This window comes from Plecotus auritus, assembly GCF_963455305.1.
Source record: "Plecotus auritus genome assembly, chromosome: 6".
Classification (NCBI taxonomy): Eukaryota; Metazoa; Chordata; class Mammalia; order Chiroptera; family Vespertilionidae; genus Plecotus; species Plecotus auritus.
Genome location: NC_137773.1, coordinates 5949270 through 5963021, shown reverse-complemented (window position 1 = coordinate 5963021; position 13752 = coordinate 5949270). Strand labels below are relative to the sequence as shown.

Sequence of the window (13752 nt, the reverse complement as noted above, 5' to 3'; positions counted from 1 at the left end):
AGGGCATGTACCTTGGTTGCGGGCACATCCCCAGTGGGAGGTGTGCAGGAGGCAGCTGATCGATGTTTCTCTCTCATCGATGTTTCTAGCTCTCTATCCCTCTCCCTTCCTCTCTGTAAAATATCAATAAAATGTATTAAAAAAAAAAAAAAAAAGAATAGAACACCAAGATGCAGGAATTCCCCACCTCTACCAACACGAAAGTCGTCTTACTTTAGCTTCCATGAAAAGAGTAGAGTAAAAGGAAAAAATAAAAAAGTAACAGGTATGGTACAAATTCCTCTTTTTTAAAAAAACGGTGGGAATGGGCGTGTGTATATAAAAAATCAGGAAAAACACATTCCAAGCATTATCGGCGGTTACCTCTAGCATAAACATGTGGATGGCATTAACCTTTTCTTCTCCTTTGCTTTTCTACACACTCTCATTTTTTTCTGATGATCATATATATCACAGTTGACTCATTTTTAAAAATTTATTTTAGAGAGCGAGAAGGAAGGGAGAGGAGAGAGAGAAACATTGATGTGAGAGAGGCATATCGACCGGCTGCCTCCTGCACGTACCCTGACCGGGGCCGGGGATCAAACCTGCAACCCAGGTACATGCCCTTGACCAAGAATCGAACCCGAGCCCTCGCCGGTTTGGCTCAGTGGATAGAGCATTGGCCTGCGGACAGAAGGGTTCTGAGTTCGATTCGGGTCGGGGGCACATGCCTGGGTTGCAGGCTTGATCCAACATGCAGGGGCCAGCCAATCAGTGATTCCCTCTCATCATTGATGTTTCTGCCTCTCTCTTCCTCTCCCTTCCTCTCTGAAATCAATGAAAATACATTTTTTTAAAAAAAAGAATCGAGCTCTGACCAGTTTGGCTCAGTGGATAGAGCGTCGGTTTGTGGACTGAAAGGTCCCAGGTTCGATTCCGGTCAAGGGCATGTACCTTGGTTGCGGGCACATTCCCAGTGAGAGGTGTGCAGGAGGCAGCTGATTGGTGTTTCTCTCTCTTTCTCTCTCTCATTGATGTTTCTTTCTCTATTCCTCCCCCTTCCTCTCTGTAAAAAAATCAATAAAATAAAAAAATAAAATAAAAAGAATCGAACCCGAGACCCTTCAGTCTGGGGGGGCCAATGCTCTAACCACTGCGTACACTGGCCAGGGCTATAGTTCCTTCTTGCTCTGAACTACTGTTGCCACCCTGAAAAGTGGGGAGGCTGTGCAGAAAGGGGGGGCCGGGGACCCAGACCCCCCTACTCCCCTTTCTCCTTCACCTCCCCTTGCGCTCCAGGCAGATGCTGAGAAAACGCTGAGGCCCTCGGAGCGGCCGTGCGGGCGGGGGCGGCGGCGGCTTACCCACAGCATGCCGTCGTAGTAGTAGGCTCCCAGGAGCTTCACGATGTAGGGGTGGTCGCAGGTGGCCAGGATCTCAATCTCCACAATGTAGTCCTCCAGCTCCTCCTCGCTCTTGGTCTCGATGACTTTGGCCGCGGCCAAGGCGCCCGTCTCCTTGTTCTTGGCCTGCAGAGCAGGGACACAGCAGGTGAGCGAGGCGTCCAGGGCGCACCGAGGGCGGTGGCGGGAGCGACGCCGTCCTCGGCCTTGGCCAGGGCTCACGGCATGCGTGAGAAACAATGATCTAAGCTTAATCATACCATGTGTATTTTAAAAGCCCGACACATATGAGACCAATAAAAATACCCGCTTGGCACAGCTCTGCAAATACCAACATGGGACGACTGGTGGGTGTTCCGTTAAAAACTCCAAGCCACGGAATACATGTGGTCAGATACTTTTATACAAAGAAGAAGGAGAAAGAGACTTTCATCAACGCTCACACGCATGTCAACGCATGGAACGGTGCTACCCAACCGCTGGCGGGGAGCAGCCCGGCGGGGGAGGCAGAGGGCGCTCGCTCTCTCCGGCCTGACAAACGCTGTGCAGCCCCACCCGCTGGCAACGCCTCCCTGGCTCCCCCAGGGCGACGACGGGCACGCACGTCGCCTCGTGTGCTCCCCACAGGAACCAGCGCTGCAGGGTCCCCATTCTACAGACGGGCAAGTCCAGGCAGAGGCATCAGAATGTGACTCTGGGTCCTCTGGCTTCCAAGATGCTGTGTGCTTTCCCTGCCGGACGAGGGCTCCATCCTCTCCAGGACCAGACGCCACAGAGACACTTCCGCGCGGCCCCGGGCCAGCCCTGCACGGGGCACCGAGGCTCGGAGCCAGAGCCCAGGGGCCAGCTGGAGAGAGACCCGCCCTCTCGGCCAGCACGGAGACAGCGCACTTCTGGGGGGGGAGTGGGCACTGGGCAGGGGTGCTGAACCCCGCCAGGGAGCCTTCTAGAAGGGGGTCATGCCAATAGGCCAATCTCACACTCGTCTGTAAATTTATTCTCAGTTTAGGTACGTGTTTCTGTTCACCGAGCTGCAAAATCCACATTTATCACGGACCCACTCTGCGTGGGACTCGTCTACACTTCGACACGGGCTACGTCACTTATCGCCTCAACAGCCCTACGACGCGGTGCCGTTCCTCTCTCGTGTGCAGGCGGAGACCGCCTGGCGACAAAGCCGGGGCTGGAATGCTGGCCGGCCCGCTCCTGGGTCTGTGGCCACCGTGCTCCTCCCTCACAGTCTCCGAAACCTCCCCACCTGGCCAGGCGCCCGGCTCAGGGATTGGCATTTCACGTGGGGGCATTCCCCGGGCTCAGTCCTAGTCCTAGATTCCCCACCCTGCTCACTCGGCCCTACCTGGGTGGCATCCTCGCCCCTAATTCAGATTTTAAAAACTTGTTCAGAACACCTTAAACCCCCATCAATTAAGTAGTCAGATTCTCTCTCTCTCTCTCTCTCTCTCTCTCTCTCTCTCACACACACACACACACACACACACCCTTAATTGATTATGTACCCGCCCTTTCACCTCTTTCTGATTTTCTCCTCCCTCGCAGGGGTCCTCAAACTACAGCCCGTGGGCCACATGCGGCCCGCCGAGGACATTGATCCGGCCCGCCGGGTGCCGCTGCCTGTCCTGCTTAGCAGTCGACTCGTCCCGGGCCCGCAGTGCGCATAGGAATTTGTTCATAGTTTTTTTTTTAAACTATAGTCCGGCCCTCCAACGGTCTGAGGGACAGGGACCTGGCCCCCTGTTTAAAAAGTTTGAGAACCCCTGCAGTCTAGAGGACCATCAAAACATCCCTCCACATCATTCAAAGTCCTCCCCGAACCCAGAAGAGCAGTAAGACACGGCTCCTTCTCAGAGAGGAAGGCGGAGGGCTCAGCGGTGGCCCTGACCAAGCTCTCCCAGCCCCCAGCCTCCAGCCAGAGTGCAGCGCGGGGCTGAGCTGGGCAAAGGCCACCCTCCACCACCACCTTTCACTCCCGAGGGCTGGCCTGGTGCGGGAAGCCACCTGCCCGCACCTTTTTCTGGGTTTCCTTAAAGGGGGCGTTTTCTCCTGGGGGTAGGGGGGCCCAGGCAGGGTCCCTTTTCCGCGACTGCACAAACCTGCTCACCCGCCACCCTGAAAGGCAGCACTGACCACAGGGCCAGCGGGGCTGCTGTGTCCACACCGGGGGACCGCGCTGCCCGGCGCCCAGCTCGGATTCCAGAGGCCGGGCCTGCCAAGAAGGGGTCAGCAGCGCCACGGCTCACAGCGCCTGGGCCAAAATGAACGTCTCTTAAAGCCTGGCCGAGGCCGTGATCCATCCTGAGGCCACCGAGGACGGAATCACGGCTGGCGGTGAACACATCGTCGCACTCTCACCGGGCGCCAGGGCAGGCCTGACACGGACTCTCTCGCCTCGTCGTCGTTGTCCGGTATTCGGAGACTAACTGGCATTCCCCACGGTCAGAGGGGCAACGGTGATTCAGAGAGGCACGGAGATTTGCCTGAGGTCACACAGCAAGTGGGAGGTGAAGGCTGGATCCAAACACCGGCTGCCTGAGCTCTGAATCACTTCCCAGCAGGCCCCGCGTGGCGAGAGCCCAGTCCCCGCTCCGGCTCCGTTTGCTAAAGACAAATGGCAGCCACGGCCAATAGCAAGCTGGCAGCTGGGGACTACCACGCTGCCAGAACCAGAACGCAGCTGCTCACAGGCCATTAGGGCAGGTGTGAGCCATCTGGCCGAGGCTCAGAGAGGTACCGGACCCGCCCAGGATGGACCTAACGCAGAGCTCCAGCCCCCCCCCCCCACCCAAACACCCACCCCCATCCCGTGCTCTCTGCATCAGGCTGCCGCGCTCGCCCATCCCTATAAGCCGGTGCTAGTGTGAGGCGCTTTGCTAGGGAACAAGACAGTGTCTGCCTGAGGGGGCCTTTGTGGCTCAGAGTCATGGCCCTCCCATAACAGGACTCACCCTTCCAGGATTTTTCTGCAGCAGAGCTAACCCGCCCACATTCCCAGGCCCCAAGATGCAAGGGAGGGAAGAGGGAATTCCACCCCTATCTCTGGAAGTGGGTGGCTGACTCAGCCAATCAGAACACAGTGACTGGCTCAGGGACAGGGATGTGATCAAGTCAGCCAATGAAATGCAACCTAGAACAATGGCTGAGATGGCCTGCCGAGATGGTCCCCAGGCCTGCCGAGATGGTCCCAAGGCCTGCCGAGATGGTCCCCAGGCCCGCCGAGATGGTCCCCAGGCCCGCCGAGATGGTCCCCAAGGCCTGCTGTAAGAGGCGGGCCCCAGGGGGGCCTGGGACTTAGAACTGAAGCCACAGAGCCTGGGAGGACACTGAGCCCTTCCCTCCGTTTTCACACCAAGGAGGTACTACTATTAAGAGTTAACATGTGCCCTAACCGGTTTGGCTCAGTGGATAGAGCATCAGCCTGCGGACTCATGGGTCCCAGGTTCGATTCCGGTCAAGGGCATGTACCTTGGTTGCGAGCACATACCCAGTGGGGGGTGTGCAGGAGGCAGCTCATCGATGTTTCTCTCTCATCCATGTTTCTAACTCTCTATCCCTCTTCCTTCCTCTCTGTAAAAAATCAATAAAATATATTTAAAAAAAAAAAAAGAGTTAACATGTAAGAAAACTGATGCTCAGAGAGGTCAAGTCACTTGCCCAAGGTCACACAGGACTGGGAGTTGAATTCGGGCCAGTGTGGCTTCAAAGCCCATATTCCTGACTGCTTTGTCCTCTCTGGGCCTCCGTTTCCCTCTCTGCACAGGGTGGGGAAGTGATGCCCAAGACCTCTGTGGTCTGATGTGAGGGCATCATGGAGACTGGGTGGGTCTTGGAAAGCTAAGGGTGGTCCAAGTGGGCAGGGCACCCGTGGGAGGGGACAGGCCTAAAGAACAAGTGGCTGTCTGTGCCCTCTGACGTCCATCTCTCCCACCGGCTGAGGCAGGGCTGGGGTCCAGGGAGGGATGGGGGAGCTCGCACCCAGCCCTCCACTGCTGGCCTGCAGTGACTAACGCCTCAGCCCACACCCTCGAGAGCACACACAGTGGCCACTGTGTTTTCTGGCCCAGGCACCTCGGTGGGAACAATCCTCCCCCTTGTGCTGCTGGGGGGGGGGGGGCAGCCTGGAGGAGGTGGGGACAGCCTTGCCTGTGGGTAGCCCTGCCCCACCCCAGGGGCCCAGCCAGCCAGGGCTGGAGGCTTCCTGAAAGTCAACCGCAGTGGCAGGCAGACGTAGGGGACAGCCCCAGGCCCTCCCCTCCCCTCCCCTCCCCTCCCCTCCCCTCCCCTCCCCTCCCCTCCCCTCCGGGCTGCAGGCTGATCACTGTGTCCCCTGCCTCCTCCTTCAAGGAAAGAGCTGAGATCACAGAAGTCAGGGGCCAGAAAGAACACTGGCCACACCCCTAAGCCCCAACTCCCCACCCCCTCTCTGCAGATGAGGAAACAAGAGTCCACAGAGGTGAACGCAGGGACCAGGGTCCAAGGTGGCAGCCGTCTGTCTTATCTGCAGGACAGAACACCACCTGCCCGAGCAGTTAGAGAGCACAAGGGGACAAGAGCCCTCGGGGGCGGACCCCAGGGGCACTGCAGTCCTGGGAGCCCGGGGAGGCGCCCCGAGATGAGTCCAAAGAAAGCAGCAGGGGAACTGGGCAGCATCCATCCCCTCAATGACTCACACTCCAGGTTCCTCTGGAAACCACCTCTCCCTCCCTCTCGGGGCAAGGGATTCCTGAGGGGCTGAGCTCACCTGGCCCGGGTGCACCGCCCAGGCCCAACCACCCTCTCAGTCACCGCCAGCGGCTCAGACGTGCCATGTGACCCAAGGCAGGCAAGCAGGCTTGTTGTACCTGTTAGCTCTTTGGTGTGTTTGGGGGTGCTGGGGGTTTTGTTACAGTTATCAGGAAAGAGGCTTTCTCTTTCTTGGGTTGCTACACTATTAGGATGAAGGCCGGAGGGTCATGCAGCCCATCCCGCCACTCCTTCAGAGATCCTGCCTGAAGATGAGGCCAAGACAGGGGAGCAGGGCCCGCACGTGGACGAGGGCAGATGCCGAGAGTCTGCCAACACCTGGAGCCAGCTGTTCCTGAAGGCCGCGCTGCCCTTAGACTTCTCAGTTATGTGAGTCAATCAGCTCCTTTCCGGACTCGGGTCACTGTCCACCGACACGGAAATGAGGTCCCCGTCTTTGGCGGTGTTCTGCAAACACCTACAAAAGCACTTCTCCACGGAAGCACAGGGCAGCTCCTGTGCAGAAGGTGTGACGAGGGCACCTCCCCTCCCACGTGCACTGTGACCTGGGACCTGCCCTTCCCTGGGACCTCGCAGAGGGCCTGAATGAAAATCCCGGACGCTCCCTAACGGGCCACAAAAGAATCTTCCGCCCGAACAGTGGGGATCATTTTACACTTATTATATCGATAATATAAGGAACAGCGACACGCTCCGTGCTCAGCAGAGGTGTAAACAGATTATCGCTTAAAGACGGAAATTGGCAGTAGGTTGCAAGAGCCTTGAAAATACCTTCGAGGCCTGTTATCTGGCCCTCATTCCTGATCATTTCAGGCCAGGACATGACTGCAAAAAGGGCAACGAAAGATGTACTAGGGCCATGTTCACGTTCTCCATAATGATGGCAAAAAAGTGGAAATAACCTTTATGTTCAACTGTGAGACACTGCTGGGATTGACTTGGTGGGTGCTGAAGCAACCCCTGAAAATGATAAATAGGAAGATGACATGGGAATGAGGAAAAATAACTCAGTCGGAATAGTAAGTCAACAAAGCAGGGTAATAAAACTATGGCTAAGTTACGGCTTTGAGAAAACGTCCGCGTCTACGGACAGGGATGAGCTGAAAACACAGCCTAAGGAATGCGAGTGTTTTTAGTTCATTTCACCCAGTGCCATCTGGCCGGTATCCACAGGGGTCCCCGTGAGGACAGACTGGGTCGGTGCCCAGAAAGTGGTCACTTCACCCTGACCTTGTCTGTCCCCTCAGGAGCCCACTTGAGTGGTGCTGTCCAATAGGGTAGCTGCAGGCCACACGGTGGCCGTGTAAATTGCCTGAAGTGAACATCCGACTTCCCCAGTTGCATCAGCCACATTTCAAGTGCTTAATACCCATGAGTGGTTGGTGGCGACCACACTGAATAGAGCCGGGACGGAACCCTCCATCCTGTGGAAGCTCTGGGAGGCAGCTCTCTGCACACAAGCTGCACCTGCCAGAAATCGCATTCTCACAGGGTAAGGGGGCGTCTGGAACCCGCTCCTGTGCCCAGGAGCTCCAGCCCCAGCCCCAGCCCCAGCCTCAGCCCCAGCCCCAGCCCCAGCCCCAGCCTCAGCCTCAGCCCCAGCCCCAGCCCCAGCCCCAGCCTCAGCCCCAGCCCCAGCCTCAGCCCCAGTCCCAGCCTCAGCCCCAGCCTCAGCCCCAGCCCCAGCCTCAGCCTCAGCCCCAGCCTCAGCCCCAACCTCAGCCACGGGGCTTTCTTTTCCAGGAAAGAAGCAAAGACTGGGGACAGAGAGGAGGAGGCGGCTCAGGCGGGTTCACTTGCTAGGGACGTCTCCTAGCAACCCCGGTGAGGGACGGCTCCCAGCTGACCTGTCAGCTGCGCAGCCTGGGCGTGTGGGTCAGAGCCAAAGAATGGAGCCGTCAGGGCTAAAGGTTTCCGTTTTCCCGTCCTCTTGACGCTGGGCGGCTGTGCCAGGCATGTGTCAAATGCGGTTCAGGCCACTGGAACGAGGGAGGGGCTTGGTCTGTGCCCCAAAATGTACAGAGGTGGTGTCCTTGCACCGTGACAATTGCGGGAAAGGCTTGGACTAGTAGAGAAGGAGGAAGTCTGGCCCCGGAGGGAACCGGGTCACAGCAGACCGACACAGATTCAAGCGGGGTGGCGTGAGGGCAGCACAGAGCCGGGGGGGCGGCCATGTGGCTGGGGTTCAGATTCCCAGATTCCCAGAGCGCCCTGGCTGGCAGGCGCGAGGCAGGCCCGGAGGGAGCGCGTGTGCACCGCAGCACGGCCTCACGGGCTTGAGTCCTGTGGGCCAAGGATCAGCAGGCCTGCCGGGCCTCTGGCCTCTGGGGCAGAACACGGAGCACCTGCCCTTACCCAGCACCATCCACGGGGTGCAGAGGCACCGCCTGCCACCCTCTCCTCCTGAAGAGAAACCGAGGCCCGGGCAGAGAAGGCGGCTTGTCCCATGCCCCTCAGCTGAACAGCGGCTGCCGGGCCTCGAACTCAGGCCTCGCTCTCTGCCCAGTGCTCCTGCCCCTCAGTAGCCCATGAGAACAAGCATCTCCAGGGGTCCCCTGCCCACCACACGCTGCGCGTGCCTGCCTCCCTCCCCAGCTCTCCCTCCACTGCCTTCCACCAGGAGCACTGGCTTCCAGCGGTTCCCAGCTGCCTACACCATAAAGCCCAACCTCCCTGGTGGGTGCTCACGGCCTGGCACTCTGCCCACCTCTGCTTTTCCCGATTCCTCGCCCCCCGCCCCACCATGACCACTTCCCGCTCCACGTGTGCCCTCCTGCGCCCTCCTTCCCGCCTTTCTTTATGCTCCCTCCCCACCTGGACTGCCTTCCCCACACCTGTGTTCAACACCCCCCCCAGAATCTAACTCACAGAGCCGACCCCAGGAGTCGGTCCCAGACTCCTTCCCACCCCCCATCCCCCACCCCCCACCGGAACTTCCTCACACTTCATTAGGCTTCACACCTTTAGCACAGACCACCTGGAGCCAAGGTCGTTTGAGTTCAGATCTTTCTCTCTGACCTGGCTGTGAGCTCTAGGCTACCCCACAGAGCCTGGCACAGAGCCACTGGGCAGAGGGGGGCATGGGAGAAGGGTCCAGGGGGAGATGGGAGAACGGGTGGGCCGACAGGCAGCTGGGTAAGCAGATGGATGGATGAGAGGGTGGGAGGGGGATAGACAGGTGGGTAGATGGTGGATGGAGGGATGGGATGATGGGTAGGTGGATGGATGGGTGGACAGATAGGTGAGTGGATGAATGAATTGGTGTTTGTCCCTCCTTGCAAACAGAGAGAAATGAGGCCCTCCGCATACGATGAGGAAGAGAAGTGACAAGAAGTCTATGTCTCCGCAGCACGTTTGGGTTCCTGCATCCCTAGCTGCTGTCCAGCTTGGGAAGATGGGCCCTCTTTATCGTGGAGAAGCCAAAGACTTTGACAGGGCCAGGACACACACAGTTAACAGCCCTGCCCAGGGACAGAAACCACGGATAACAACCCCCAGGGCCAAGTTTCAGCTTCACAACAAAGGAGAAGGCTGAGTTTCAGAACAAGAGACACTTAAGGATGACAAAGATTACGAAGCACAAAAGCAGAGGAGTGACAGGGCTTCCAAAGACAGGCATTTAATACTCTCTCCCCCGGGGAGGAGGATCCTGGCCAGCCTGCGTGGCCCAGGGACATGCCGAGCCTCAGAACCCTTCGGGGCCAGCAACTAAAAAACGAAAACCCAAGCAGGACTGGCCCCAAAGATAGCGTCCTGGCCTTGGCTGAAAACCCGGACAACCTGTCCAACTTGGCCGGGGATGTGGGAGCCTCAGATCTCCAGTCTTCCAGAGTGATGAGGAACCCAAGCCTGCGTATCACTGATAAAGGAGGTGACAGCATGCTCCCACCTTCCCAAGGCTCCCTCCAGCCAGAGGAAGGTGCCGAGTCATCGCGGCAGGAGGGCGGCCTGGGGTCCAGGGCAAAGAGGTGGAAGCACCCAGATCCAGGCCTCCTCTGCTCCCCGCGCCATCCAGGCACTTCTGGGCCTCACCCCCAGTCCTCACCACCACTGGGACAGGGATCTCGGCAGCCCTGCTTGCAGACCGTCCCGACCTCAGGGATTACGGTTACTCAGTGTTTCCCATCAACAGTACTTTTTGTCCTGTTTTTTATTGTTCTATAAAACAACATGTACTCATTAAAGGAGTCTGCAAAATAGAATGGGACAAAGAAGAAAAACCACCCAGAGTCCTTTGAGCATGCTGGAGGATGGATGTGTGGGAGGACGGTGGATAGACAGATGGATAGGTAGACAGGTGGGGATGTGGGGATGGGGGATGAATGTGTGAGAGGATGGTGGATAGACAGATGAATAGGTGGACAGGTGGGGTGCGGGGATGGGTGGATGAATGTGTGGGAGGATGGTGGATAGGCAGATGGACAGATGGATAGGTGGGGATGGGGGAATGGGGGGATGGGATGATGGTGGATAGGCAGATGGATAGGTGGACAGGTGGGGTGGGGGATGGGTGGATGAATGTGTGGGAGGATGGTGGATAGGCAGATGGACAGATGGATAGGTGGAGATGGGGGGATTGGGGAATGGGGGGATGGGATGATAGTGGATAGAAAGATGGATAGGTGGATAGATGGATAGATGGATAGGTGGACAGGTGGGGGGATGGGGGGATGGATGGGTGGGAGGATGGTGGATAGACAGATGGATAGGTGGACAGGTGGGGTGGGGGTGATGGGGGGATGGATGGGTGGGAGGATGGTGGCTAGGCAGATGGACAGATGGATAGGTGGGGATGGGGGAATGGGGGGATGGGAGGATGGTGGATAGACAGATGGATAGGTGGACAGGTGGGGGGGTGGGGGGATGGATGGGTGGGAGGATGGTGGATAGACAGATGGATAGGTGGACAGGTGGGGTGGGGGTGATGGGGGGATGGATGGGTGGGAGGATGGTGGATAGACAGATGGATAGGTGGACAGGTGGGGGGATGGGGGGATGGATGGGTGGGAGGATGGTGGATAGACAGATGGATAGGTGGACAGGTGGGGTGGGGGGATGGGGGGATGGATGGGTGGGAGGATGGTGGATAGACAGATGGATAGGTGGACAGGTGGGGGGATGGGGGGATGGATGGGTGGGAGGATGGTGGATAGACAGATGGATAGGTGGACAGGTGGGGGGATGGGGGGATGGATGGGTGGGAGGATGGTGGATAGACAGATGGATAGGTGGACAGGTGGGGGGGTGGGGGGATGGATGGGTGGGATGATGGGTAGGTAGATGCTCCCAATATTCCTCCTGTGGACGCACCCAGACCTGAACAGCAACCCCGCCCTATGCGTCCCAGCTGTCTGACCGAGGGGACCTCCGTCACCTCTCAGGCCCTGACTTCCCTCCCTTGTACGATGAAGACGCAGCGGCTGCTGCATCGAGGGCTGGTGCAGAACCTCGCTGAGTGAGCCTGTGAAAGATGCCAGAACAGGGCTGGGCCAGAGTGAGCACCCCACCATCGCTCGCTCACTCTTGTCCTCTCCAAACGCTATAAAATGGGGTTCACCTGTACACACCGATTTGTTTTCCTTTTACTTAGCAGTTATGGCAAAGCACCTCCACAGCACCGCCTGCCGCAGCCGCGGACCGTGTCCTGGAACGGCGGGTCCACCACGAAGCTCACCAGGCCCCACTGTCGGGCCCCCGACACTGGTCACGTGGTTCTGCGTCCAAAAGCCCGGACCTTGACTGGCCTGTGGCAGACAGCTCTCCCAAGTGGCTGGTCACAGGGGCGGGTCCCCTCTCCTGGGCCCTTGCTGTGCCGTGTGAGTTAGGTGTGACGCTGAGCTCAGCCAGTTCCCCGCCTCCCAGCTGTGTGTCCGCGGGCACTGGCCTCCTAGGATCGCAGGTAGAAAGCCACCTGGGTCTGGCCCTGGCCCGGGAGCTCAGCTGGTTGCGGGTTCGATCCCCAGTCAGGACACATACAAGAAGCAACCAGTGAGTGCATGGACAGGTGGAGCAACGGATCAATGTTTCCCTCTCTCTCTCTCTCTTTCTAAAGTCAATTTAAAAAAATAAAATTTTTTAAAAGACACTGATGTCCCGCTTGTGGGAGCTATTGTTACCCCATTTTGCAGAAGAGGAAACCGAGCCCCACTAGAGGGGTGACATCAATGGATCGATGTTTCCCTCTCTCTCTTCCTCTCTCTCTAAAATCAATTTTAAAAAAATAAAAAGGCACTGATGTGGGAGCTACTGTGTTACCCCATTTTGCAGAAATGGAAACCGAGGCCCCTCTAGAAGGGGGATGTCACGTGCCCAAGGCCACGAGGCGGAGACCGTGGCCAAGCTGGGCCCTGTGGGATGGGATGCGAGCATCGCCGAGCCCGGGTGGCGCCTGTGGGCGGTGTGGGCGCTTCAGGGACCTGCTGGCCACGGCGGACGGGCCCACACAGGTCAGAGTGGCACAGGCCCATGTCCCCCAGGAACGGAGGCACTCCAGTCGCCTCTCCTCCCCCAGCGATGGGTTTCCTGTCACCTCAAAGTGGGGGTGGTTAGTGGGGTGCCGAGGAAGGGGGAGGCTTGAAAGAGCTCGGGCCTCCCTGCGTGGTTCCCGGGCCCCCCGAGGGGCCAGTCGGGGCAGGAGGCGTCTCAGGACCAACAGGGCACCTGCCAGCTCTGCCGGGTCACGCTTGGCGGGACAGAGCCAGCTCTCACCGCGGTGGCCGCCAGGACCCAGGGCTGGGCCGGGGCTGCCAGACGGTCAGCCTGGAGCTTTCCAGGGAGGTGGCGAAGGGGAGGGCGAAGGGAAGGGAGGTGGCGAAGGGAAGGGCGAAGGGAAGGGAGGACAAAGGGAAGGGCGAAGGGAAGGGAGGTGGCGAAGGGAAGGGTGAAGGGAAGGGAGGACAAAGGGAAGGGCGAAGGGAAGGGAAGGGCGAAGGGAAGGGAGGACAAAGGGAAGGGCGAAGGGAAGGGAGGTGGCGAAGGGAAGGGCGAAGGGAAGGGAGGACGAAGGGAAGGGAGGTGACGAAGGGAAGGGAGGTGGCGAAAAGAAGGGAGGACGAAGGGAAGGGTGAAGGGAAGGGCGAGGGGAAGGGAGGATGAAGGGAAGGGAGGTGGCGAAGGGAAGGGCGAGGGGAGAGAGGCCCCCAGCTGTCTCCCTCCAGGGCACGGCCACCCCGGACTGGCCGTCCACGGGCGGGCACAGAGCTGAGACTGCCCTCCCCAGGCTCCATCACGGTCACCCTAACACAGCGAGAGGGAGAAGCTTCGAGAAGCTTTGTCTGATCTGCAGGAACCCGACAGACACACAAGCATCTACCCATCGACCCTGGAGCAGCCCTGGGGACCTGCCTGTCACCCCTCAGGAAGCCCCAGGTGCAATCATCACCGAGGACACGGTCCCATTCCCATGGCCTCACATTCCCGTGGCCTCCCTCTGTGCTGGGCCCCGCGTCCAGGCTGCCTACAGCCTCAGTCTTTGGTTCTCCAAGGAAAACACTGGGGCTTTTTGTTTAGTTTGTTGTTTTTTTGTTATTCCTCCCCCAGGATATTTTTCCATTGACTTTCAGAGAGTGGAAGGGAGGGAAAGAAGGAGGGTGGGGAGGGGGGAGAGAGA

The 13752-nt window shown here is 58.5% G+C and overlaps 1 protein-coding gene across 2 annotated transcripts in view; it reads right to left on the bottom strand.

Moving 5' to 3' along the window:
* The window catches only part of STK10 (serine/threonine kinase 10), an 87811-nt gene that overhangs the window by 62703 nt on the left and 11356 nt on the right, over positions 1-13752 (bottom strand). Inside the window, exons 1-2 of one of the 2 annotated variants that reach the window (XM_080675044.1) lie at positions 4349-4402; positions 1347-1511 (exon numbers count right to left, since the gene is read on the bottom strand). In XM_080675044.1, the coding sequence (XP_080531170.1) occupies positions 1347-1355 (9 nt within the window). In that variant the 5' untranslated portion in view covers positions 1356-1511; positions 4349-4402. Of the gene's footprint in view, positions 1-1346; positions 1512-4348; positions 4403-13752 lie in introns of those variants that run through there. The other variant, XM_080675043.1, reaches the window with a different exon arrangement.